Source organism: Clytia hemisphaerica, unplaced genomic scaffold (assembly GCF_902728285.1).
Source record: "Clytia hemisphaerica strain Z4C2 unplaced genomic scaffold, Clytia hemisphaerica genome assembly, whole genome shotgun sequence".
Lineage (NCBI taxonomy): Eukaryota > Metazoa > Cnidaria > Hydrozoa > Leptothecata > Clytiidae > Clytia > Clytia hemisphaerica.
This window is the reverse complement of record NW_027103334.1, coordinates 793,725-819,593: the sequence shown is the minus strand read 5'-3', so window position 1 is coordinate 819,593 and position 25,869 is coordinate 793,725. Positions and strand designations below refer to the sequence as shown.

Here is a 25,869-nt window from a genome sequence, read left to right as displayed (position 1 = left end):
CCTTATAAAGATCATTCACAGAATTTAAACCAAACTACCAAATATAAGTCGAAATTTCCAGAATTTATGACCCTCTGAGGGAGACAAAACTTTTCGATTAAATCGCAATCCTTGATAATAAATATATAGACTGGTGAAACATAATTTTACTGTGTTTTCGAAAATAGCCGTTCTCCGGGTGGAAATGATCTAATGTATGGGTTTAAAGGTCAAGTTTTTATTATTACATATTAGTTGGTACAGAAAACTTACCGAAGTCTAAAACATCCTTCGCCTCTTCATCTCTAATCAGATCTTGGTTACTCCACACGTGGCTTTTATTCATTCTAAAGGCAATTACTCCGTGAGGGAATCTGTCCATGTTAGCGGACCGCTTCGATCTTTTTTATATAGATTTGGGATGAAAACTCAATGAATTTTTGAGCGCGGTGATTGCCTTAACAACACAATGCCAAAAAAATCGCACCAAAATCAAATCTTGTATAAACAAGAAAACCCAGACGCTTTCGCTTTCGTTTTCTAACAACAAGCAATGAGGCTTTGATAGTCACATTCATCACACCCCTTTTAAACTAGGCATGATGTGCGCAGAGTCGAGAATATATTTGAGATTATTCATATTAATATGTTTTAACGTTCTATTCCTATTTAGGTTATATTTTGCGATGGGAATTAGAACCCAAAGATATCACGCTGGAAATTAACTTAGTTCATAGATGTCAATATATTCCCTTGAATACTACAGTTTACAAAGACTTTGGCGACGAGGGTGTAACTGTTTACGGTAACGTTTTATCCAATAACAGCCCGGTCTGGACGCTTTTTTATAAGAATGATATTTTGCCATTTTATCATGGGTATTCTTAACTATGTACTTTGGAAAAATCATCCTGAAATATTCTTACGTTATTCTTAGGTTAGGATCCAAACCCAGCCTAAATCTAGCATGTAATATGATATACCTCAAGCAAAAATTTGGCATTTTTGTGAAACTTTTTAACATTGCCAAATTCTATGAAGCTGACATTTAGCTTTACTTTTATTAGAAAAAATTTCGGCCCCACTCCCTTCTACGACCTTTAGAGTAGATTGGTTATAAACGACTCCAGTCTAGTTCACATTATTATTATTTGTTTCAGCTGTTTATAAATATCAGACATATAATATGCAGAGTTTTGATACATATCTTACTTTTACCAATGGTACTAAAATCCAGATCACGAGATTTGGTTCTTTTTGGTTGGGCGAATGGATAAAAGTAAAAAGAATAGACGTGGTTTACAAACCTGGAATGACTTCAGTCAGAAATTTCTGCAGTTATTATTATAAACTATACCACTGTGAGTAAAATTATCATTGCACGTTTTTTCCTCGTGAAAACAACTACCTTATCGGGGATAATTTTCGTCGGGGAAAATTTTTGTCGGGGAAAAATATTCGTCACTTGCTGGTAGTTGGTAAACGCATTAAGGCTGGGGAAAATTTTCGTCGGGGAAAAATATTCGTGACTTGGCCAAAATTTCGTCACTTTTCCCCGACGAACTTTTCCCCGATAAGGTATATAACATAAGGCTTTGATGGCCAAAATATTAATCTTTTAAGTGCCACGGTAATTTTTTTCTAATTTTTTAAAAGAAAATCGCTAGTTCAAACTTTTAAAGGCTATATAGGCCTATATACGACATTGGCACTTAAAGGGTTAAAGTCTGTTCAATATAATATGCAGCGGAAACAAAACAGCGAATTCAAAGAAGATAGCGGTTTTGTGTTCGTTGAGAAGATAATCAAAAATGGAAAACTATCAAAGAAAATACAAAAAAAAATGATAACAAATAAACTACTTCTAGTAGAATTGTGCTATTATCACCAATTATAAATGGGTAATACTAAAATACGCAACCACCCACAACCAGCCACAATCAGCCACAACCAGCCACACAGGCCCCAACAGCCACAACGCAGCCACAACCAGCCACAACCCACAACCAGCCACAACCCACCAGCCACAACAGCCATACAACCAGCCACAATACCAGCCAACAACCAATTACCACCACCAGAATACAACCAGCCAAAAAAAAGCAAACAACCACAAAAAAAAAGGTTACCCCCACCCACAAAACCAGCCACAACCACCCAGGAAAAGGTACAACCAGCCAGAAAAAAAGGTACAACCAGCCCAACCCCGAAAAAGTACAACCAGCCACAAGCCAACACCCAGAAAAAGGTACAACCAGCCAGAAAAAAAAGGTACAACCAGCCAGAAAGGTAAACCAATAGGTACAACCACCACAACCACCCAGAAAAAGAAAAAGACAACTACAGGAAAAGGTACAACCAGCAGAAAAAAGGTACAAACCAGCCACAACCACCCAGAAAAAGGTAACAACCACCCAGGGAAAAAGGTACAACAGCCACAAAAAAAAAAAACACAACCACCCAAACAGGAAAAGTACAACCAGCCAGAAAAAAAGGTACAACCACCCACAACCACCCAAAAAAGGACAAACACCAGAAAAGGTACACCCCACCAGAAAAAGGTACAACCACCCACAACCAGCCAGAAAAAAAAGTACAACACCCACACAGAAAAAGGTACAACAGCCCAAAAAAAGGTACAAACCCCACAACCACCCAGAAAAGGTACAACCAGAAAAAAAAGGTTACAACCGCCACACCACCCAGGAAAAGGTACAACCAAGAAAAAAAGGTTACAACCAGCCACACAAAAAACCACCCAGAAAAAGGTACAACCACCAGAAAAAGGTACAACCCCACAAGAAAAGGTACAACAGCCAGAAAAAAACAACCACACAAACCAGCCACCAACCAAACACCACCCAGAAAAAGGTAAAACCACCAGAAAAAAGTACAACCAGCCAGAAAAAAAGTAAACCACTCCACCCACTACACAACCAGCCACAACCACCCAGAAAAAGGTAAACCAGCCAGAAAAAAAAGGTAAAACCAACCACACAACCAGCCAGAAAAAAAGGTACAACCACCCTCAACTAGCCACAACCACCCAGGAAAAGGTACAACCAGCCAGAAAAAAAGGTACAACCACCCACAACCAGCCAGAAAAAGGTACAACCAGCCACAAAAGGTACAAAAAAAGAAAAAAAGGTTTAAAACCACAGGAAAAGGTAACCACCCCACAACCAGAAAAAAGGTACAAACCAACCAGAAAAAGGTACACCAGCCAAAAAAGGATACAACCAGCCACAACCACCCAGAAAAGATACAACCACCGGGCAAAGGTACACCCAGCCAAAAAAAGGTACAACCAGCCACACCCCCAGAAAAAGATACAACCGCCAGAAAAAGGTACAACCAGCCACAACCAGCCAGAAAAAGGTACAACCACCCGGAAAAAGGTTCAAATTTACCTTGTTTTATACTTTGGTCATCGAAGTCTTGTGTTCTTACATAGTTTGTTCTTATAAAAAACGTACAGCACATCTCCAGGTTACAATTGTTGCTTTTTATCGGACTAATATTATTGATTTTTGAGTACTTTACAGAATACCCTTGTATCTTGCAGAAATCTGGCGAGAAACTTCAGGCACCAGTAAGTCACTGCAAAGGATTGTTTTATGTGAGGTAAATGATGATTGGAGGATTAAACAAATACAGATTGAACGAAAGAACGTTTGATTATTCTATTTCTTATTTCATTACAGAATCTTTTGTTTATTTGAAAAAGCAAACTAAAAACAGAAACCTGTCAAATCAAATTATAATCACTCTCTGAATTCGCTTTAACAGCAAAATTAGTAAATGGGCTATTTTGCAATCCTTATAAAAAACTATTTAAGGGATGTGTGATGCCTGCACAATTTTGACAATTTTTATAAGAATGTCGAAAGTTTTTTAAGCCTTTGAATCTCCTAATTTCTCATATATTTAAGACTAAAAATTGAAACGTGTATAAGTTCTTCTTTTCACCATTTTCTAACCTGAGATCAGATTGTGAATGTTTTCTGCACACCACGCTGAAGCTCTAAAGGGATGTGTGAAAACAAACAATCTGACGAATATGCAATCTCGAAATCGTAAGGACCGCGTTCGTCTAAAAGGACTGGGAATGACAACAAAGTTGCGCGATTGTGTTTATGAATAGGGCGCCGTATTAGTTTTTATTTTTCCGGCGCACAACAAGATTCTTGTTGTAGAATTTTCCGCGGGAGGACTATTTTCCTCAGATGTATAATTTTCAAGTGCCTTTAGAGGTTTACCGTGCGCGTAAGAAAATTATGAACATCTGTTATCAGGTTACCATTTTCTGACTGTTTTGGTGTATGTAATTTCTTAAAAAATTGTATGTTGTAAATTCTGCAAAAGCCTTGAAGGACAAAATTTGATATGTATCTCCTTAAATATTTGCATACACAAAATGTTGAACAAAAGATACTAAGGACGTCGCGCAAGCACAGATTTGAGTTCCTCTGTTTATTTTGCTTTGTCAGCATAGAGACACGGCTTCTTTCTTGTCTTTCTTTATTGCATGAATATCTTTAAAATGTTTCTTAGAATGACGTTGTTGGGTTAATTTTATTGATTTTTAACAAAACGGATGTACAAAAAGAGACGATTTTCGGACTTTTTGTTGTTTTGTAACCCATAGAGGAAACTTCTAAGGAAAAAAAACAGAAAAAATAATCATCACTTATTTTTAACTAAGTAAACCAACAGCTGTAAATGCGGCCTAAGGATTCATAATGTCACTCGTTAATAATTTTACTATAATCAGAGTGTGGTGGTGGGGTTGTGATTTGTGGTTGTGGGTGGTGTACCTTTTTTTCTGGCTGGTTGTACCTTTTTCTGGGTGGTTGGGTTGTGGGTGGTTGTACCTTTTTCTGGCTTGTGTTGTGGTTTGTGGGTGGTGTGGCTGGTTGTACCTTTTTCTGGGTGGTTGTGGCTGGTTGTGGGTGGTTGTACCTTTTTTTCTGGCTGGTTGTACCTTTTTTGGTGGTTGTACCTTTTTCTGGGTGGTTGTGGCTGGTTGTGGGTGGTTGTACCTTTTTTTCTGGCTGGTTGTACCTTTTTCTGGGTGGTTGTACCTTTTTCTGGGTGGTTGTGGCTGGTTGTACCTTTTTTCTAGCTGGTTGGTGTGGTTGGTGGTGTGGGTGGTTGTCCTTTTTTTCTGGTGGTTTACCTTTTTTCTGGGTTGTACCTTTTTCTGGGTGGTTGTGCTGGTTGTACCTTTTTTTCTGGTTGTACCTTTTTCTGGTTTGTGGCTGTTGTGTTGGTTGTACCTTTTTTTCTGGGCTGTTGTACCTTTTTTTGGTTTGGTTGTACCTTTTTCTGGGTGGTTGTGGTGGTGTGGTTGTGTGGGGGTGTTTGTGGTGGTTGTGGCTGGTTGTGGATGGTTGTGGCTGGTTGGCTGCTGATTGTGGCTGGGTTGTGGCTGATTGTGGCTGTTGTGGCTGGTTGGGTGGTTGGTGGGTGGTTGCGTATTTTAGTATTACCCATTATAAATCAAAAGGTCTTAGAAATTTCTCACTAAAACAAAATTCAAATAATATTTAATCAACGATGTAAAAATAATAGATAACCAACTTGCCTTGATTCTCAAAAAACATCCGTGTTACGGTTGTAAAAATATTAATGACATTTTGCATCGTAAAAAGTGCAATTAAATAAAAACTTGCTTCATTTGCAACCTTCTATTGGACAGAATCGATCACGTGATGTATATTTTTCCAAAATTTGGGTTAGAAAAAGTGTATTTTCCTATAGGCAGCCTCACAGAAGGAATTTTATTTATTTAATTATATATTATTGTTCTATAAACATTCATCTGTTTATTTTGTATCAGGCAACCTTCATGCACTTTTCATTCGTGAGATATCGCACTTCAAATCACGCATATATTTTTCAGATAACATCATTTTATGAGCGTTTATTTATCCAGATGAAGATTAAGTGGTATCAGGCCGATCCGTAGTCAATTTGTCTAAAGATTGGTACCTTTATCTTTTGAAAAAAAATCCAAAATTTGCAGTAAATAACAATTCAAATTTTCTATCAATTCAGTGGATGTCAAAAAGTGTGTCAAAATCTAGCTAAAAGCATAACAAGCACTGCACACAGAGCTATTTAAAGGAGTGCTCATTTCAATAGGAAAACAATGGTTGTTCTCTTGGGAGAAGTGCCTTCTAGAGGTAGTTGGTTATCTATTATTTTTACATCGTTGATTTAATAGAATGAGTAAAAAAATACAGCATTTTTATATGGTTCACTGTAAAAAATGGCTCTTTTGCCGTTTTTGATGATAAACTTCGGGCTAATATCTTTCGATTTTTTGAATTTTTCTCGCAATTCTAAGGTCAAAGAAAGGCGTAAAAATGATTATTACGACACTCTTTTGAAAGAAGCTTATTTTTCCCTCTTCTTCACTTTCTATCTACATTTTTCAAAGTTTTTTTGAGATTTTTCTTTATAATGTTGTTCCACTTTACTGAATATATTTTCAACCTGTCCAAAAACGCTATTTCTTTTTATGTCTGTCAGAAATATCGCGATTAAATTTTGATTAGTTAATTTCAATGATTAACTTCCGTTGTTCGAGCGTCAGAACTAATCGTGGACCTTTTTCATGTGTTGTATGGCGTTCTAAATCTGTAGATTTTTGAGCTTAATCAAAATTCATTGTCCAAATTTACCTCATAATATGTCATATTACGACAAGGTTCTTTACTGCCAAGAAATTAAAGGGTGGTACAGGAAAAGCCTCTCATAGTTCTGAACTACTCCTAAAAGCCTACTATGAATAGGGTTAAAAGGAGGGGGCTTACACGCATATGATTGGAATACGAAAGACCTTTATTTGTTATTGATTCTTAGATAAAATTAGTGTGGTGCAACTTGACAATACCAAAGTTTATGAAGATTTTTTACAAATTCGCAACGGGTATACATTTCATAAGCACACAAACGGAATTGAATTTTATACACCTTTCCGTCACCCTTATCTTCAAATGAGGTAAACCTATATAATAATTTTTAGGAATTTTGTTAGACTAGACTCTATAATGGTGTCAAAAGACAAGAGACAAATAACTTCAAAAATCAATAAAAACACCTCTCTGTCACAGACCCGCTGGACCTGGGCCCCAACCCCACTAAAAATATGGCAAAAATTTCGTCCCTGATGGGAAAATACGCTGGAGTTTAAGTCCCGCTGGAAAATCGACTATGATTTCATCCCTTTTCGAAATTCAATTCGAAATTCGAAAATCGCCCTACAAAACCATTCCCACTGGAACACCTTTGAGTAATAGAATTTCTATCCCCATTTAATTTTATTCACACTGATGAAAAAAGTTTCACCGGGGCTGTGAGCAGACAGGTCGATGACGTGTTTATCGATTTTAACGTTTCAGATTTGTAAGACGACTTGACTATATTCCATTCCGTTGTGATTTTCAAAATTTGAAATAAACGAAAATGATTTCTACCATCTGAAAGAGCAAGAAATTCTGAGCAAAAAATGTATTACAACAACTCTCTGACTAAAACACATAAAGAAATACAGCCGCTTGAAGTTCAAAAACATAACGACGCCAGTACTGATCAAGACAAGATTTGACGTCAAAGAGCTGACAGTTAATTGGTCTTAAAGCGGCTGTATTTCTTTGTGTGTTTTAGTCAGAGAATTGTTGTAATACAATTCTTTGCTCAGAACTTCATGCTCTATCAGATGGTACCAATCATTTTCGTTTATTTTTATTTTCGTATCGGAGTTTTGATTTTTGATTTTCTAAAAAGCGATGCATTGTGGGATTGTTTCGGGGGTATTACCAATGAAGTATAAGCCCGAAGGGCTAGAAGTCAATCTCCTTGGTAGGATTTGAAGGCAACAAATCCTACCAAAGTTGCGCGGCCTTGAGCGGCTCGCCTGGTTTTTACACAAATGACAGATTGAAACTAAAATTTACCGCTAAATTTAGAAAAAAATATCAATCGTAAACAAAGGAATTGCTAGATTCAATCTGTCGTCAAAAATGCGGCGCATTTTTTAAGGCTTCACTTTTTCTTGCCTGAGAAAGGTTAGAGATTGAACTCTAACCCTTCGGGCTTTAAACTCAATGGGTATTACAATAGAAATCTCTTAGGAATTTTTTGAGGGAATTCTATTGTAATAACCCCCGAAACAATCCCACAATGCATCGTTGTTTTAGAAAAATAAAAAACTCCGATAAGGTTTATTGTACTAAGATCACCATTTTCATATCAAAATACGTACCATCAATGAGGAAAACATTCAAAAAAATTGTACGTTAGGTGAAAATAAAGAAAATGTAGTGCTTCCGGAATGCAGGTGAAGGAAAAAAGTTCTCATGCGACCGGCCGGAAAATATTTCTATAACTTAAGATCTACATTTATCCTGTTTTTTTAACAGAGATCCACTATATTGGTTTGGAAACACAAAACACACGGAGAAGGTTTATACAATGTTAAAACGTCCACCGCGTTTCAATGCCACAAAAAACTGGGACATGCCAACCGGGATTCAGCCCCTCTCAATTCGTGAGCGTGATATAATTAGTAATAAATACACTATTGTGCATTACACTAATGAAGTAACAGTTGCCGAGAGTCAACACCAGTCTCTACTACCAACCGTTTCAACTCCAGTACCCATCCTCAATGACAGCTATACAGTAAGTATTACGTGTTTTGAATTCTGAATATCATGAGTAGTCAAATAAAGGGTTAAAATTACCTTAAAGGGGGAAAGTAGGAGAAAAGGGTCGGAATTTTTAGACGAAGTCTTCCCTGTTGAAACATTTCTAGTCAACTTCAATTGAGTCTTAGCAAAGATTTTCACAAAAGTGACCCATTCGTAGAGGAAAATTTTTACCCGATTAAGTATTCCCTTTAAAAATAGCCAGAAAATTCATCAAACAACGGAAAACAATTCACATTTTATAGCGAGAAACCTTTTTTCTTGACACATTTCTTTTTTGAGGAGGGAGATGCGGTCATACCTTTTTAATTGTTAATCAACCCATTCTTCCCCGAACAGAAAAAGTCTCCTTTACTCTTAGTACGAATAGGGTTATACCATCACTTACAATGGAAAATGAAAATTTCAAAATTGACATCTCCTACTTTTACCATCACAAAGAAATAGGAGGCGTGATTACCATAAAACTAGAAGTGGGGTTGACAATTATTTATTTGCAAATACTTTCAGAACTAAAATATTTGAGAAACATTTATTGGACGTAATTCTTCAGTTCTGGATAATTTTATCCCCCGGGGATCTCTCTAAGGGTTAGAAGACCAACAAGAAGTCAAAATGATTTCTAGACGTAGTGCTGAAACTTTTCTGGAATAAAATTTTTGCTCTCACTGATGCACTTTCATTTACATTGAGGCAATGGAGGGAAGCGTTGGAAAGTTTTACAAAGGAGCTGGGAAAATATCATAAAATTCTTCAATACAGTGAAGTCTCTAGAACTCGAACACGCACAGCGAACACAAAATTATTTCGAATTTAAGGAAATCTCGAGATTGAGTAAGGTTTATGATGCATTGTTAAATGGACAATAGAACTTGTTCAAGTTAAGGAAGGAGACATTCGATTTATACCATACTTCTCAAAGTTAAAGAGACTTTTTACCATAAAAAGAATTTCTGCCTCAAAAAATTTAGTGGATAATTCGAATTTAGCGCTGTCCTCACTTACTAAAATAAAAACCTAATTTCGGAACTTGCGCTTTCTCTAAGAATGTGCGGCCAGCAAAAGAATAACAAAATTTGATTAGCTATGTTTTTTGTCTGTACACAGACCCGATATCTAGGGCTAATTTCAAAATTCATTGTCGCAGAGGATACTACCGTACCACAAAGCGATAAACGTGAGATATACTCTGGTACAGAGTACTATGTTTTCAATCGTCATTAGGATCTAGGAAATTCAAACTGTCAGCCCATACCATACTGTATACCTCTACGGATTCATTCCTCTTTGTTTATCACGGGAATTAACTGAATATGGTTTGAAAGAACGGCAAATTACGCATGCGTACAAGTCTCTATTTGGGTGAGCTGGAAACATTACATGAACTAACTCCTGGTGAAGACAATAACTGGGCTGTCTAAAAGCGTATTTGTTCATGACCAGCCACTTTAAATATAAGATATTATTGCTATTATTGTTGGACCTACCCGGAGGTCCTATAAATTAACTGATGTTCGTCCGTTCGTTAGTTACCAACTTTTCTCGAGATTGGCTCGTTCGTTTTTCCTGATTTTCGGCACAATGATGCAAAATGGTAATACCCAAATTTTCAAAATCTTGAAAGTCTTCTTCACTCACTTGAAACTTCGGCCAGTCAAGTCGGTCTTTATTGCAATGCTGGAAAAACTGAATTTATCAGCTCCTCTGGAAATGTTCTCCCTTTAACTTCAAAGAATGGTGTCAATATCAAACTTGTGAAGGATTTCAAATATCTTGGCTCTCATATTAACAGCTCTGAAAACGATTTTAAAATTAGGAAAGGTCTAGCTTGGAAAGCTTGCAATAAGTTAAACAAGATATGGCACTCTAATTTGTCTAACGCTCTTAAACTTCAAACTTTTAGAAGTCTTGTCGAGCCCATTCTTCTATATGGCTCGGAGACTTGGACCATGACAAAAACCATGCTGAAGAGCCTTGATGGCTGCTATACAAATCTTTTGAAAAGAGTCCAGAATCTTGATTGGCGCAACCACCCAACCCTTCCTTCGGACCTAGGTCGAAGGATGATGATGATGATGATGAATACCCAAAATGTGACGGAGCCCGATTTTCGAAAAAAACATTTTTCCGGCCGAAAATGCCGGAAATATGGTTTTTATACTGGTTTTTTGGCATTATCTCGAGATTTTATCATTAGTTTTTTCTGATTTTTTACTCGAAGATGCGTATTAACAATGCTCAAAATATGGTCGACTCTGATTTTTGAGAAAAAAATTTTTTTGGCGGAAATATGCCGGAAAAACCGGTTTTTTGACATTTTCTCGAATTTTTTCTGATATTTTGCAGAAAGATGCGTATTCGCAATGCTCAAAACATGGCCGAGTTTGATTTTTGAGAAAAAAATTTTTCCGGTTGAAAATGCCGGAAATCGCCGTTTTTGCAGATTTTCATTGGATTTGTTCCTTATATTTCTATGTTTTTAACACAAAACATTACTGATAACAATGCTCACCATCAAGCATAATTCAATTGTCAATAAAACTGATTTTTGCGACCAGAATTTTCTATTTATTTTTTCCCTACAACCCTTCCCTGTCCCCCAATCAACAATCAATGATGAATTTATTGCGTTATGCATTTTCGCTAAACGCTATATTTTCTGACTGATTTTTTTCATTTTTCTCCTCGCATTGCTATCTAACTTTCATCATCAGGTAGGTCCATTCAGCATCTAGCTGGTTATTATTAAAACACTAAGAGAGGAATAAGGCTGCCTGGATGTTTTTTAAATGAATTACTAAATGGTTTTTAGAGTTTTCTGTTTTAAAAAGCTTATTTCCCTACTTCTTTCTTATAGTTTGGCTGTGTGCTTTATGGAAATGGTTTTGCTGAGCTAAAAGGGCGTTATAATTTCATTGGCAAATATGAAAGAGATATTGTTGATTTTAATCTTAAACATTTCAACTTAGTGAAGATAAAGGCACCGATCATCGAAGGTAAGTACGCAATTTAGAGTTATCGAAGCAATAGAAAGTTACGCCCACCGGGAAGGACATACGTGCACACCCTTGTCGCCCTTGGTGTTATTTTTGGTCCTTAAAAATTATCCCGCTAAGGGTTAAAAGAAAAACACTTTTTCGACACGGAAATAAGTTTTCCTCCAATATACCAGGTTCGAATAGATATTTGTGGCAGGACTAGATTTGGCTTTGTTAGTTTTGCCTCTAATTTTTACCCCCATCTCATCTCACTGGATTTATAAATAAAATGCGTTTTAATGAGAACGCCAAAAGTTTTTGCTTTGGATTCGTGAATGTTCTTAATTTCTTGGTTGAAAGCCTTTAAAGATGCTCTTTAAAATATTCTTAAGGTTTTCAACATTTTGTGACCATATTGATCTTATTTTCTAAGAAATTGGAGGCGGAAATGTCTACAAAGCTTTCAAAACATGTAGCTAAATGCTCAGAACGCCTCGCGACTTAAAGTTTTTCAAAACTGTAGATTTGACCCCAGCTCGAACCACGAAAGTATTTTGTCAGTGATTCTGAACCCGGTATGCTAGCATTTGTTTATAACCACATAGGAGGGTACCCACCCACACAGGAAGTAGATGTGGATGTACCGCCGGTCGGGTGTGGGGGTTACTCCTTTGCACCTAATCCCTTTATAGTTACACTTGCGGCGCACCACGCGCTGATCGATCTGTGCATCTAGCCACTTGTTTCAAAACCCTCTTTCGCATGGCCACCAAACTTCTTCACTCTTCTACGAATTACTTTTTTGTCTATTTTTCTAGATAATACCTTTCTCTTAAAAACTCAAGGCTATACACAAAAATCACTTGATTATACTGTCGTCGCTTGTAAGTGCTTTATGTATATAATCTTTTTAAATTCAAGAAATTTTACATTTTAAATACACAGCTCAGATCTAGTTTATAAGGCCGCTTTTACGCCGTGTCTAATTTATTTAGATAAGTTCGACAAGTTCGACATTTATTAAATTTTGTCGGCGTCATGAACTCAACTTTTTCTATTAAGGTCGACTTTATCTGGGAAGAATTAGACCTCAAACGAGGGTAATAAAGATGAGATGGTTTTGGAAACCCCAGGGGAAACCCTTATCTATTTTTTTGCCTCAAATTCGACAATATTTGCCATATTTAATTGTTAAGCTCGAACTTATTTAAGAGTCATGTTTATATTGCCGAATTTGATTATGTCTTCTATGTTTTTAAATTAGACGCGGCATAAAATATAAATATATAAACTAGGCCTAAGGCTTAGTTTCTTTACTTAAAAACTGATAATGGGTTTAAAATCTGTTAAAATCAGTACCTTGTTATTAAATTCTGAAATTTAACACTCAGATTGTTCTAAATTTGTTCTAAATTTGTTCTCAGATTTTGGCGAATTTTCAGTCTTTTGTTCTTATAAAATTGCCCTTATAAAAAAGGGTGAAAACTAACTTTTGTAATAATACTATATGATTGAGAACTTTCTCATGTTATATACCAAAATGTCACAAATTTGATGGAGATTTAGAAAAGCATTAGTTATAGAGCATACGTCAAAAATGAAGTGAATAAAAGTTTTGACCCAAAAAAAAACAGGCGCAGTTGCATTCTGGGCATGAAATCCTGAAAAATACAATGGATTTCTAGCAAGTATTTCATCAATTGAATCACGGTTCAGTACCCGAATTACAATTTCATAGTTTCAGTAAGTTTTGAGCAAGGGGTCAAGTTTGTAAAGTATAATAGAAGTGTAGGTTTTAATATGTAATTTGATTTTAAAGTACACTTTTGAAAATATTTAGGTACTAATAATCTAATTGCAACATTAGTAATTTTGCAGTGGATCACTTTTCAAAATTTGAGACCAAAAGGACTATTTCATAAAAACTTATTCGAGAAAAACCATTTTGTAGGCTTTAAGGGATAATTAGCTAAAAAATGGCATTTTTTCACTCCCTTGTGAAAAACTGAAAACTGGTTTCTACAAAACATCACTGCTAGGGAAGAAAACAATAGACAGCGTACTTTCAACACAAAAAGTTTCAGCCTCAAACTCCACTTAAATTTTCAGATAGAAGGTACCTTTACTTTTTGTAGGTTTTAAGGGATATCCACTGGTATAAGACGCTTTTCTTTTGAAAGACTATTAATCCGTCAACGACTTTTCTCAGTTATATTGCTTAAAAAGATGAATATTTTCATTCAATTCAAAGTACACAATTTTTCTTTTTTCTTTTTTAGTGCCAACAACTACAACAACAACGACTACCACTACAACTACCACCACGACAACCACCACAACTACCACAACAACAACGACTACAGAAGTAAGTAGCTAACTCTCCCTTTATACACGGGATCCCTAATTTATACTTTCTTATGTGTTTATTTATGCTGCGTTTTAGTCTACATTTAATAATTTCCTGATGATTAACTTGCAAATCTCATTTTGAATTTTCATCACTAGCTTCCCTGTCTCTCTCAAGCCTCTTCGCAAGCCATGCCAGGTGAAGCAAAATAATATGTAGTGCCATCTTTATTAAAATTATACCACAGTGAATCACAGTTCGACACCGGTTATTTGTTTGATTAACACACATTTAACATGGGGTGGCAAGCGTAGAGATTGGGTATGCTTTTGCTTCAGACAGGGATTGGGAAGTTCTTTCTGTTGATTTATCCTTAAGAAACCTTACCTATAGTCTTTTCTGAACAACTGAAGATAAAAAACTCTTTTTCTTTGGATTTCTTTGCTTATTTCCCATTGACCATTCTCTCTATTTGCAAAGTATTGTGATGAAGGGAAGTTAGGCGATTGGGGTCAACCTCTAGCTTAATTGAGGGGACCGCTCAGATTACTTAAACTTTTCCTTCGATCAGTGTTTCCGCCCTTATTAGTTAATTTCGCGAAAAATGAAATTTTCCCAAAAATCGCGAAAGATTTTACAAGGTGAATTTTTACCAATCCAATTAATTTATGGGGGTAAAACTGCTCAATCTTTACCTCGGTTCAAGTTTCCTAAAGATTTTTCTCTCAGCGTTAACCGAAAACATTTTTTGAACACTGCTGAATCTTTGAAATCATTAAGCCGTATGCTGAAAAGAAGAGAAAATCTCTTAAATGTGCCGCGGATCAAAAGGTTTTTGTAATCATGGATGTATTTACTGGTCAAATGGTCAAATGGTCAGATGACCACAGAAGTAATAAACATCCTGATCGACAAAGCCCAAGCTAACATGACCAAGAATTATCAACCCCTTGATCTTACGGTGAACGGATATGCGAAAAGCTTCTTCAAGAGAAAATTTACTGAAGGTATAGCAGTGACGACGATTCGGAATGGGAGGAAGAAGTGTAAATAGTTTATTTTTCGTTTATTAGCATATCACTCTTTCGATTCAAAGAAAAAAAATGAGATTCGAAATAATTTTTTATTCACTTTCCCTAGCCATTCGCGAAAGTTATTCCTACTAAAATTGAACATTCACAAAAAACCGCGAAAGTTTCTTCCGTGAATTTTCTTCAAAAAGTAAAAATCGCGAAACTTAAATCCGCGAAATTTCGTGACTTTTCGGTCTTGCGAAAGTTTCTGCTGTTAAAGTTTCTGCCCTTAAAGTAGTGTAACATAAATAACATCAAATAAGTTAAATTTCTTTCCTTCGATTAACGAAAGTCGAATCCTGTCATATCTCTCGGTCACTTTTCAAGTCCTTTTCTAAGTTCTCATTTACAAGTACTTTTCTTTCTAGCTCTTCTTTCCTAGTCCCTCATCTTCTTCTTCTTCTCGCTCATATTTTTCTCGCTCTATTCAGGGGTCTGAGCTCGAGGGTCTGAGTCCCACTTTATTGATGTCTATTTATCATTCAGTTCATTAACATCGTGCTAGCTCAGTCCCAGTCTCTGTTTGCATCATTTATCAATGATTAGTTTATTAGCTTTACACCATTAAAGCATTAAAAAAATGCCATTATTTAGGTCTTTGGCTAGACCCAGCAGGGGATGGACCCTCAACCTTGCGCATAGCCTAACACATTACCTTTACACCCATTTATACTACGATACCTTTTGCATTAGCTGTCCAACCAAATATTGGTGACAATTTTCTCTTTCTTTTTCGCGTTAAGCTTCAAATAGTACTCTATAAAGTTTTTAGGCGTCTTCGATATGACCCGGCTGGGGATGAAATCCTGAAATTTGTGCCTTGTAGCTGGATGTTCTACCTTAATGATCCGTTTGTTTTATTTTATCATAATACTTCATGGTCTACACAATAGACAGCTCCAGGCTTTTAGGCCTTACTCTTGGTCTATAGACACTGCTATAAGTGACCCCCACCGGGAATTTTCCTCATTAATAGGTTTAAACATAATAGAAAACTTTAACAAAAGACACAGCTGACTGGCTTAGGTTTCGAAACTCTCTTTTGCTTCATTAAAACCTCAGTGTGCATGTGATGTATCCGGAGAATTTCAATATGCAAAACAAGAGCAGTGCGCATATCCCGAAGAGTAGGAGTTTTACGCTCGAAACGAAGGAAGATATAACGTAGCCTAAATATTTCCATGTTTTTTAGGCACCTGTCAGTGATGTACCGAACCCTGTCTGTAGTGGTGATACATGTCAATACACTATTTCACTACCTTTATCAGAAAATATGACTGTCCAAGCTGGGAATGACGGTATTATTCGAACAGTATTCGAATGTAATTCTAACGATGTCATTTGCATAAATGGTACCTTTACAACCTACTACAGTTTTAATTTCGAAAATGTATCTTCCTTAACACTTATTGGATATTCAAATGATGATGTCATTTTAAACCAATCCATACCAATCAATATAACAATGATTGTTGCCAGTATCTCACATTCGACCTACATCAATGAAACCTACATTTTACATTTTGAACAGTTCGAAAATGTTGAGCAATTTAATGGTTTGGGAATTCAAGAATTCGATGAAAATGGTATTCAAACCAACCAATATTTTTATCCAAATGTCACTTTTGACCAACAAACAAACACACTCATTATAGATCACAGTTTCTTGGCAAGCAAAATCTATACGCTTAATGTTACCTTACAAAACGGAAACTACTTTACGACCATTGAGAAAATACTTATCTTACCTCAATTCAACTTTGAATCTACGAAAACACCTTCCAACATACCCGAAAATGCTGTCAAGTTTGATTGTGCCTATCCAGTTGAAATCAAAAGTCAATTTACGGCATTTGATTTGAGTGGATTTCAATATAATTGGGACCTATTGGATCAGATTTATAATACAGATGCAAACTCCATAATGCATCAATTTCCATTCAACAATTCATGCTATGATATTCACTTAAATATTTCCAAATTAGGAGCAATCACAGCATTGGCATCAACCAACATCTGCCTGGAAATTGGTATCAACATGACCAGTGAATACGAGAAAGCTGTAATGTTGGGTGATATTTTTATGCTAAATTTGCATATCTTTGAGCTTGGATACGACAGTTGTTTCCTGGTTGAATCGCCTTTAGATTCTAATGAAATCACGGTGTTCACCAAAGCTGATTCAACAAAAGATGATTGCAGCAATAGAGGTTTAACTACTAACAAAGTTATCTCAAATCAGGACCTTAATCCACAAGAGGATGGATCTTTCTTGGGAACATATCAATTACTATTTGACTTGCCAGGAGATTATGAACTCAAAATGGTAGCTGTTAATAATGTGACGTCACAATTGGAGACGGCAATCATCAGCGTTATAAATATGACGTGCCGGTCACCTGAAATTGAGATTTTAGGTAAATCTTTGCTTTTTCACGTTTACTATATGCTTTTTCTCAGAAACGCGGTGAGAATTTTTTAGCAAGTAGAACTAGAATCAAGAATTTTGCCAACGGAAATGGAACATCTCTTGGTTCAATGGATGAAACTTCAAAGCTTTTTAATTACAGTTACAAAATTCCATTTTGGTGATAGTATAGTTTTTCAATAGGCATAAAATTTCAGGTTTTCCCCCTTTTTCTCGCTGTTGTCGCCGTAAATTATGGATATTAGGACTTTTGATTCCTAATCTACCGGGACAATTTTTCGGGTTTTAATTTTCTGCAGTTTCCTGGGATGTTAAGACCGAAGTAGGAAATTAGAGAATAAACAAAGAAGTTCTAATTAATATCAAATAATTTTTTTTAGGACTCGGTGATTCAATATACACGCAAAGGCAAGTTATGAAAAGTGAAAATCTGAAGGCAGACTCTCGTGTCCAAATCAACTGCAATTCATCAATGATCTACAAAGCTGAATGGACTGTCTTCACTGGTGATTATCAGAACGAAACAATTGAACTACCTTCGACCATTGATGTAAACCAACTAAAACTTATCGTCGAATCGAATACACTTTCATATGGTTTGTATAAGATTTGTTTGAAAGTTCAAATGCAGATTGAAGAACGCTTTCAAGATGAAGAATGTGGTTTCATTGATGTTATACCGTCACCATTGGAGCCTATCATCTCTGGTGGCGATCAATTAAATATTCCATGGGAAGAGCCGGTAATTCTAGTTTTCTACTTTTAAACCAAAGTTAAAGTGTACATTTATATAAAAAAATGCAATGTATGTATTGACCGACTTGAAGGCTGGTCTACATAAGCATGCAGCACTTTAATTGCTTCTTTTAGTTTCAATGTTTTTGTTGTTAGAGAAAAAGAAGCTGCTTGCCGCAGAAAAGAAATTTAAGGGTACCTTATTCAACTCTTTCCAGTCCTGGAAAGGAATATCTCCACTTTTCTTAGTTTCAACCACTAATGCATACACTTCAATTGAAAAGAAGAGATTACAGCGCAAATTGATGTAACTGGCGTTTTATCTGTTTGGCCTCCTTTATATTAGGAATTTTCTTCGATATGTATATAGGAAACATTTTACAACGGTGATGTTTTTCCGCAGGACTTGAGTAATAAGGAATTTATATAGGGAGAGATATACACAAGGTAATAAAAACTGACTAATGAAAACTAAATTTATCAGTATCCGGGGGGGGGGGACAGACGGGCAACTTGGCCGACGGGTATGAACGGCGGTTAAGGGTATGTTTTTAAGATAGGAGAAATGCACTGTAAGGGTGTACTTTTCGATAAATGCACTGTAAAGATATGAATTTCACCGATTTCTTGTTGCACTGTAAAGGTTGCGATTCTAAAAACCATATTTTTCGCCGCACATACCGTCAGTTGGTAAACCCTGCCCCGGATCAGTTTAAAGGTGCTGCCATTACACCATTTAACCTAGAACTGTTGCTTACCATAAATTTGCCATTGGAATTTGATTTGTTTTTCATTTCCAGTATATCCTTGATGCGACACTATCACGTGACCCAGACAGTATTGATTTGAGACACGTGGAAATGTATTTTCTTTGCCGTACTGTTGTCGATGAAGAGTTCAATCTCACATATAGTTCTGTTAAGATGTTATCTATTAGAAAGCCTGATTTGAATCACACCTCGTCTAATAATTCACAGGTATTGATTAAAAATATACACCTATTGTTAACCCAATGATCAGTCCCAGGTGGCACACAAGTTGTTTCAACGTTCATTTAACGTTATATAGACATTGTGAATGTTAGATAAACGTTGAAACAACGTTGCTAACACAAGGGCTTCTCGGGACGGTCAAGCAGACCCGTCATAGTTTCTCTTTCTGGAGATTTTGTTGTTTTGCAACCCCCTCTTTTTCTGTTCTCTTGAAGAAAGATATACGAACTACGGTTAATATTAGGGGGAACCACTTGTTAATTTTTAGTACTACTTTAATCGTAGAAATTTTATTTTAGCGAATCACGATTTCAAAAGATTTCGCGGGGATAAATTTTAGCGAATAGTACACGTATTACATTATTGACTGAATTCGTTTTCTAGCATTTCTTTGCACTGAAACCCTTCATATTGATAAAAATGTATCAAGGCAATATAACCAGAAATTTCGCGCGGATAAATTTTAGCGATCCGTCGATTCGGCGTGTTTTAGCGAGATTTATTTTAGCGAAAATAGGGAAAACTCGCTAAAACGCTAAAATTAGTCTTGCTAAAACTTCTACGACTAAAGTATTTAGTAGGACTCCTCCCTTGAGGGGCTGCCTTTTTCATTACACCACTATAATGAAATTCTGAACATTGGGCTTTCTCAGAAAAAAATTGAATATTGGGGGTGGAGGATATAAAAATTTTCACTGATTTACCCCGGACAAAGTGACTTTTGGCCCCCCGGACAACGGGTTTTACCCCCCGGACAAGCATCTGTTGAACCCCCGGACGACCCAAATTTACCCCCCGGACAAGGCAAGTTTTGATGATTTTTCGCTACCCCCCGGACAATATACCCTCCGCCCCCCATGGGGCGGAGGGTATATTGGGTATATTGGAAGGGCCCATTCTTCAAATACACCATTCATGACTTATTTAAATTCGACTATCTTGTAACCATATCTTAAAATTCAAATTCAAATTTCCTTATTCAGGCTACAGAGAGAGAAGGATGTTATGGTAATGGTGTGGGTCGTCTCGAAACATTGTCGAGTGCTACCAAAGTCTGGTTGGATGGTCAACATATCCAGCCTGGAACAACGTATGTTTTTTCCCTATATAAAGGGACATAAAAGTAGTAAAATGTAAACATTGTACGAACCACGTTTCATTAAAGAGAACAATTGAAATCACGTGTCCAAAATAAACTTGTAAATCAGCCATATTTGTTTTTATTTTGCGGTACTGCACACGGTTTGTTTAGAAATTTCACCATTACTTTTTACATGTTCTTCAAGAATAATCAATAAAATCAGATTCATATTACCATTTAATCTTTACCGTTGAAAGTAATATAAAATGAAACAGCATATGAAAATCTTGTTATTTTGCTGGCCTCGAACAGATTCGCCAATATTCAAAGACTTTAATGGAGGGGTATCAAACCTCCAAATTTCCATTTGGACGACCCAATAAAAAAACTCAATCCAAATATTGTTTGAAATCCTCACCTCTTGTAATAGTTTGGTCTCTCCTAATGAAAGAGGGGCTAACAATATGGTTGTTAAAACTGTTAACTCTCGATCAAATTTTAATATTTTATTTAAAATTCATTTTAAATTTTATCAGATTTTAAGATTGCGATTTTACCAAAATGAAATCCAGTAACTTTTCCCCCACTTTGGCTGAAATTTTTTTTGACAAATAACCAGAAAAAAGGTGTCCAAATACCTTAAAGGTTTTATTTTTACATAAGTGTTTCCGTTTCATATCAGACACATATTTCGTATCAGGACATTGTCTTGCTATTGTTATATTATGCTTATATAAGCAAAAAAGTTTTTATTTTTTATTTTTTGAGCAATCTTGCTCCACATCCGTGTCAATCCAATGTGAAAAAGCTTGTGAATTAAAATTGATGAGTAAGCAAACGAAATCACTCTTATTTAAAAACAAAACATTTAATGAATTTTAAACTCTTTCTTAGGATTGAGGTTATCTTGGGGATGTATTCTTCGATACCAGTTGATGAACCAAGATGGTCAACTTTCAAGCAACAATTAATAATCATGGCCAATAAACCACCACTGATTAAAATAAGGTAAAAAGACCCATGGTGTGCAAGGGAGTTCCAGGTCCCACTTAAAAAATTCAGGTCCCACCTAACCCTAAGATTCCCACCCTCAATCCAGACTCCTAGATCCCAGCTAAAAGTGCTATCCCCACGAAAAATTATACTAATTCGAGGAACGAAACAAAATGATTACAGCACAATAATAAAAAGGAGAAAAGTGAGTATAGTAAAAGAATTATTTATATAAAATTTAGAAAAAATTATAACTAAATTGGAAATAAGAAAAAACTAACATTAACTTTTATCAAATCATCAAAAATCCCACCTAAAGAAATCAATCCCCGCCTTAACTTGTTTCTCCCACATAAAAACTGAAAAGTTCCAAATCCCACCTGGAAATTTTTGACCCAGGAACACCAAAACCCTCCTACCCACTATTCTGGGGGGTGCACACTATGATACCTCTCCTAAATATATCACCTATAAAGTCCATTCAAGAGTCTGTATTTTCTCCACCCCTGAATAGTAGACTGGATCGAGCCATATTCGTTTTCAAGAATTTATTCTTAAATCTTTTTTGCAATCTATAATCAAGTGATCGTAATATTTGAGAAAAAAAGGAATTTCCCACGAAATCTTATAGCCACAAACGATTTGGAGGCGCTCTAAATTAGGTTGGAAGGGTAGAGTTTTAACTCTGAGTTGTAACGCTAGACTTGATCCTTCAACCTCGTTCCCTGCATTTATCGTTTTTTTTTATGCTTACTGATAGGACAGGATAATATTCTCTGGCGTCGATCAGTAACGTAAGATGAGTCTGAGATGCACGGGGACGAGGTTGTACACGCGTCCTTAGCAAAAGTAGTCGGTATGCACCTAAAAATATAGTCATAGCGTTAGCTACAATCATGGACGAAAATTGTGAGACAAGACAAGTAGAATACAATGTTGAAGGATATTGGAAGGTCGGTGGGAAGGCCGTTCACACTAAACTTTGCCACTGGGGGGAGGGGGCCATTCCATTGTTTTTCCAGCATTCTCCAGTGTTTTTCTCAAACATTTAAGTCCATGATTGTATCTGCATTTCCCAGTTTATTTTTTCTATTTTTACAGTCACATAAGAAACGCTGATCGCTACATGAATCACGATAAGGAGCAAGTCTTCCAAGGATATTGCGAATCAAATTGCGACGGAAAACTAACATTCGAATGGACTCTACACACATGTGTGAATGACAGTGCAAAATGTGAACAAATACCAACAGACCAAATGAATGGAATATTGAAAAACCCTGGAGCTAATAGTATTTATTATCATGCGAAGGCATCAGCTTATACAGTAGATCGGTGGTATTTGGTGATGTTTCGAGCTTATCGTGACAATGCAACTTATGGTGAAGTTTCTTTCCGCTTCTTTGTCAACAAGAATCCACATTCAGGTAAGTCAAATACCTTAGTGCCGTAGCTACCGGGGGGGGGCTAGGGGGTGTTTAACCCCCCAATATTTTCAAGAGTGATTTTTTCATAAAATGGAGTATTTTAGCTTTAAATTTAGCCTTTATTCGAACTATTTTAGTTTTTTGAGTGTGCTTTTATCCAATTTAGAGCTCTAGATTTCAAAATCTCCCTTGGGCCAAACCATGGTTGGCCCTCAGTGACAACACTGAACTTGTGCCCTCCCCCGATATCAAAATGCTTCCTACGGCAATACCCTGCGTGTACTATCCTTACCCGTCGGAGCAGCCTAAACTTTTGAGTATATTTTTTCTCGTTTTCCATGATCGGCTTTTTCAAATAGATCACAATGTTAAAAGTTCTTCTCTCTCAGACGGATTTCTGTCTCAGTGAAGTATATAAAAGTAGAGCAAATGCCCACGAATGGCATGGTTGTGGGGTCGAGTTTCGCTGGATCCGTTGGTTTTCCAATGGTTTTTGTCAGAAGACAACATGAGACCGACTGTATTCTTTTCATTAAATAAAAGTATTTTCCGTATCAAATTAATTTGCCAAGATTAATGTGCTTGTTTGCTGTGTAAAATCCACTTTCCGTCTCTTATAAAACATTGCTTAGCTTTAACCAATGAGATTATTACCTCCCACTTGGCTGGGAAAGTCAAATTTCTCTTCAAAGGGAGGGTTTGGACGAGATGGAGTTTTTACAAGCTCTTATTTAATTTGGTTGATCGTTAACCAGTAATAAAACAATTCTGTTACTTTTTCTAACGAACACGTCATTTTTATTACTTCAAATGACTAATTATTAAAGTATCTTATAAAAACTCCATTTCATCTGAAGATATCTTCTAAAAACCTGCAATGCCCTACTTTTCAAATTTCAGGCTCTTGCAAGATAGAACCAACATCAGGGATAGTATTAGAGGATACGTTCAAAATCTCATGTTCTGATTGGTTAGATCAACATCAACCATTATCGTACAACTTCTTCGCCTTCAATAATGGCATTACCAAACCCTTTTGTGATGGACAATTTGCAGAATGTAATACCGTGTTACCCATTGGGAATGCTACACAAGATTATCAATTGATTATTTTTGTCAAGATCTCTGATAACCTTGGAGGTTCTATCGTCTCAAATTTAACGGTCAATGTAAGTTTGATTCAAGATGGTCTCTAATAGTGCGGAGGCAACTAAGCAAACGATCTCACTCTTATTTAAAAACGAAACCTTTCAGTAAGCTTCTAATAGCAGTCCACCAATCTAGGTCGATCCTCTTACCGAGTCAATAACAACACCCCTGCCTCACAGCCCCGGTGGAACTTTTTCCCACAGTGGGGATAAGAATTTCTATAAGAAGTCCCGAGCTTAAAATATCCAGTGGGGACGGTACAGCAAATTTCGAATGGGGATGAAATCAAAGTCAATATCATAGTGGGGCTGAAATTGTAGGGTATTTTGTCCACCGGGGACGAAATTCTGGCCAAATTTTTCATTGGGGCTGGGGTCCCAGCGGGTCTGTGACACAGGGGTGTATAACATCTTTAAACTAACCCCAATGTATTTTCATTATTCAAGGTTGGTCCGAACACCAATAACAGTGCTGCATTGGATTCTGTGAAATCCATCTTCTCATCCACCAATGGAACAAATCTAGCTGAAGATTTGATCAGTAGTGGTGATTACTCAGCTCTGGCAAACCTTGCAGATGCTTGCTCATCCATTGTGAACAATCAAATTTTTAATGATAATGTAACTGGTAACTTGACCAAAAAAGAACAAGAACAACTTTTTAATGAGAAACTGAATAGAATGTCTGTAAGTTTATGTCTTTATTGTGTATAATTGAGGCAAGTCTCACTTTTTAATCATTTTTATAGCCCTCGATACTTTTAAGGGATGATTGTGGACGGTATCTGTTATCCATATAACCAACTGATAATTTAGACCAATAAAGGATAAAAGTTTTTCAATCAAACTTTTCTTCTTTTACTTTGAGTATCTTGGCTTTATGAATTTTCTCGGACTTGCTTTTATCCCATAACAAAAAAAAGCTCTCTTTTTCAATTCCCGGATTTCTAATTCCTTATTTCTGTGGATACCTGAAAAAATCCAGAGAAATGCTAATGATCTAGAGCTGTCATTTTGCTGTCATTTTGATCACCGGCAAGAATGCAAAGAGTCAAAATTTCGAAAAGACAACCCTATGGGCACGCAACGACTTATGGACATTCAATGTACGGCTTTAAAACCTTTGGACGTCCTAGAAACGTACTTTAGACGTCCAAAAGACCTTTGTGCCAATTGGGAAATGTCAAGAAAAGCTGAACTCAACTAGAATGTATAAATCTCCTGAGAAATAAGTTATATAAATCAAAATCCTCAAATCTCATCATCTTAACTGGGCTTAGAATGCTTGAAATAATATTAAAATTTCTCTGTTCAATCAATAGATACTCAATTCCCAAAATGTTTAAATAGGTTTTTAAGATTGAAATATTAAATAAAGAAATCATAAAATTTCACATGAATTATGAGGATTTTACTTTTTATAAAAATTTGTCCACTTTTTTCGGACACACTGTAGGTGTGAATCAGATGACCTGGATAAGGATCTTGTGTTCACTTTTTATAACTTTCAGCTTCGTAATGATATCTATAACCAAGTATCAGCTATCCCGTTAGACAGCATTGAAAACATAAACACCGTCACCGCGTCTATATCTACCATCTTTGACAACCCATATGAAATTTCTCAAGAGACACAAAGTAAAGCAAACGAGCTCATGAATGGGATGATGAACACTATTGAATCTCTGGAGAACGTGGATGCAGCTAGTGAGTCACTAACCAATATCTTGGATATTTCAAGTAAAATGTTAGAATCGAATGGAGCAGTTGCTAATGTCAATGACCAGAATAATACAGATATTGCTGCGATGAAATCGGAAGGTGCCGGTCTTGAAAAGGTATGCGAATAAGGGTTATGATTTTTAATAGACCTTATTAGTTTTTGATTTTTCTAAAAAAGCGATGCATTGTGGGATTGTTTCGAGTGTATTACAATAGAAATCTCTTAGGAATTCCTGGAGGAAAGTCGGA

The 25,869-nt window shown here is 36.3% G+C and overlaps 1 protein-coding gene across 3 annotated transcripts in view; it reads left to right on the top strand.

Annotated features, from left to right (window-relative positions):
• Positions 1 to 25,869, top strand: part of LOC136816884 (polycystin family receptor for egg jelly-like) — a 55,286-nt gene that overhangs the window by 15,429 nt on the left and 13,988 nt on the right. For 2 of the 3 annotated variants that reach the window (XM_067073227.1, XM_067073219.1), the window contains exons 6-21: positions 653 to 784; positions 1,140 to 1,340; positions 6,850 to 6,988; positions 8,409 to 8,670; positions 11,554 to 11,692; positions 12,493 to 12,558; positions 13,954 to 14,039; positions 16,287 to 17,511; positions 17,903 to 18,264; positions 19,058 to 19,234; positions 20,233 to 20,339; positions 21,225 to 21,338; positions 22,425 to 22,750; positions 23,651 to 23,919; positions 24,346 to 24,585; positions 25,410 to 25,736. In XM_067073227.1, the coding sequence (XP_066929328.1) occupies positions 653 to 784; positions 1,140 to 1,340; positions 6,850 to 6,988; positions 8,409 to 8,670; positions 11,554 to 11,692; positions 12,493 to 12,558; positions 13,954 to 14,039; positions 16,287 to 17,511; positions 17,903 to 18,264; positions 19,058 to 19,234; positions 20,233 to 20,339; positions 21,225 to 21,338; positions 22,425 to 22,750; positions 23,651 to 23,919; positions 24,346 to 24,585; positions 25,410 to 25,736 (4,172 nt within the window). The remainder of the gene's footprint in view (positions 1 to 652; positions 785 to 1,139; positions 1,341 to 6,849; positions 6,989 to 8,408; positions 8,671 to 11,553; positions 11,693 to 12,492; positions 12,559 to 13,953; positions 14,040 to 16,286; positions 17,512 to 17,902; positions 18,265 to 19,057; positions 19,235 to 20,232; positions 20,340 to 21,224; positions 21,339 to 22,424; positions 22,751 to 23,650; positions 23,920 to 24,345; positions 24,586 to 25,409; positions 25,737 to 25,869) is intronic. The other variant, XM_067073235.1, reaches the window with a different exon arrangement.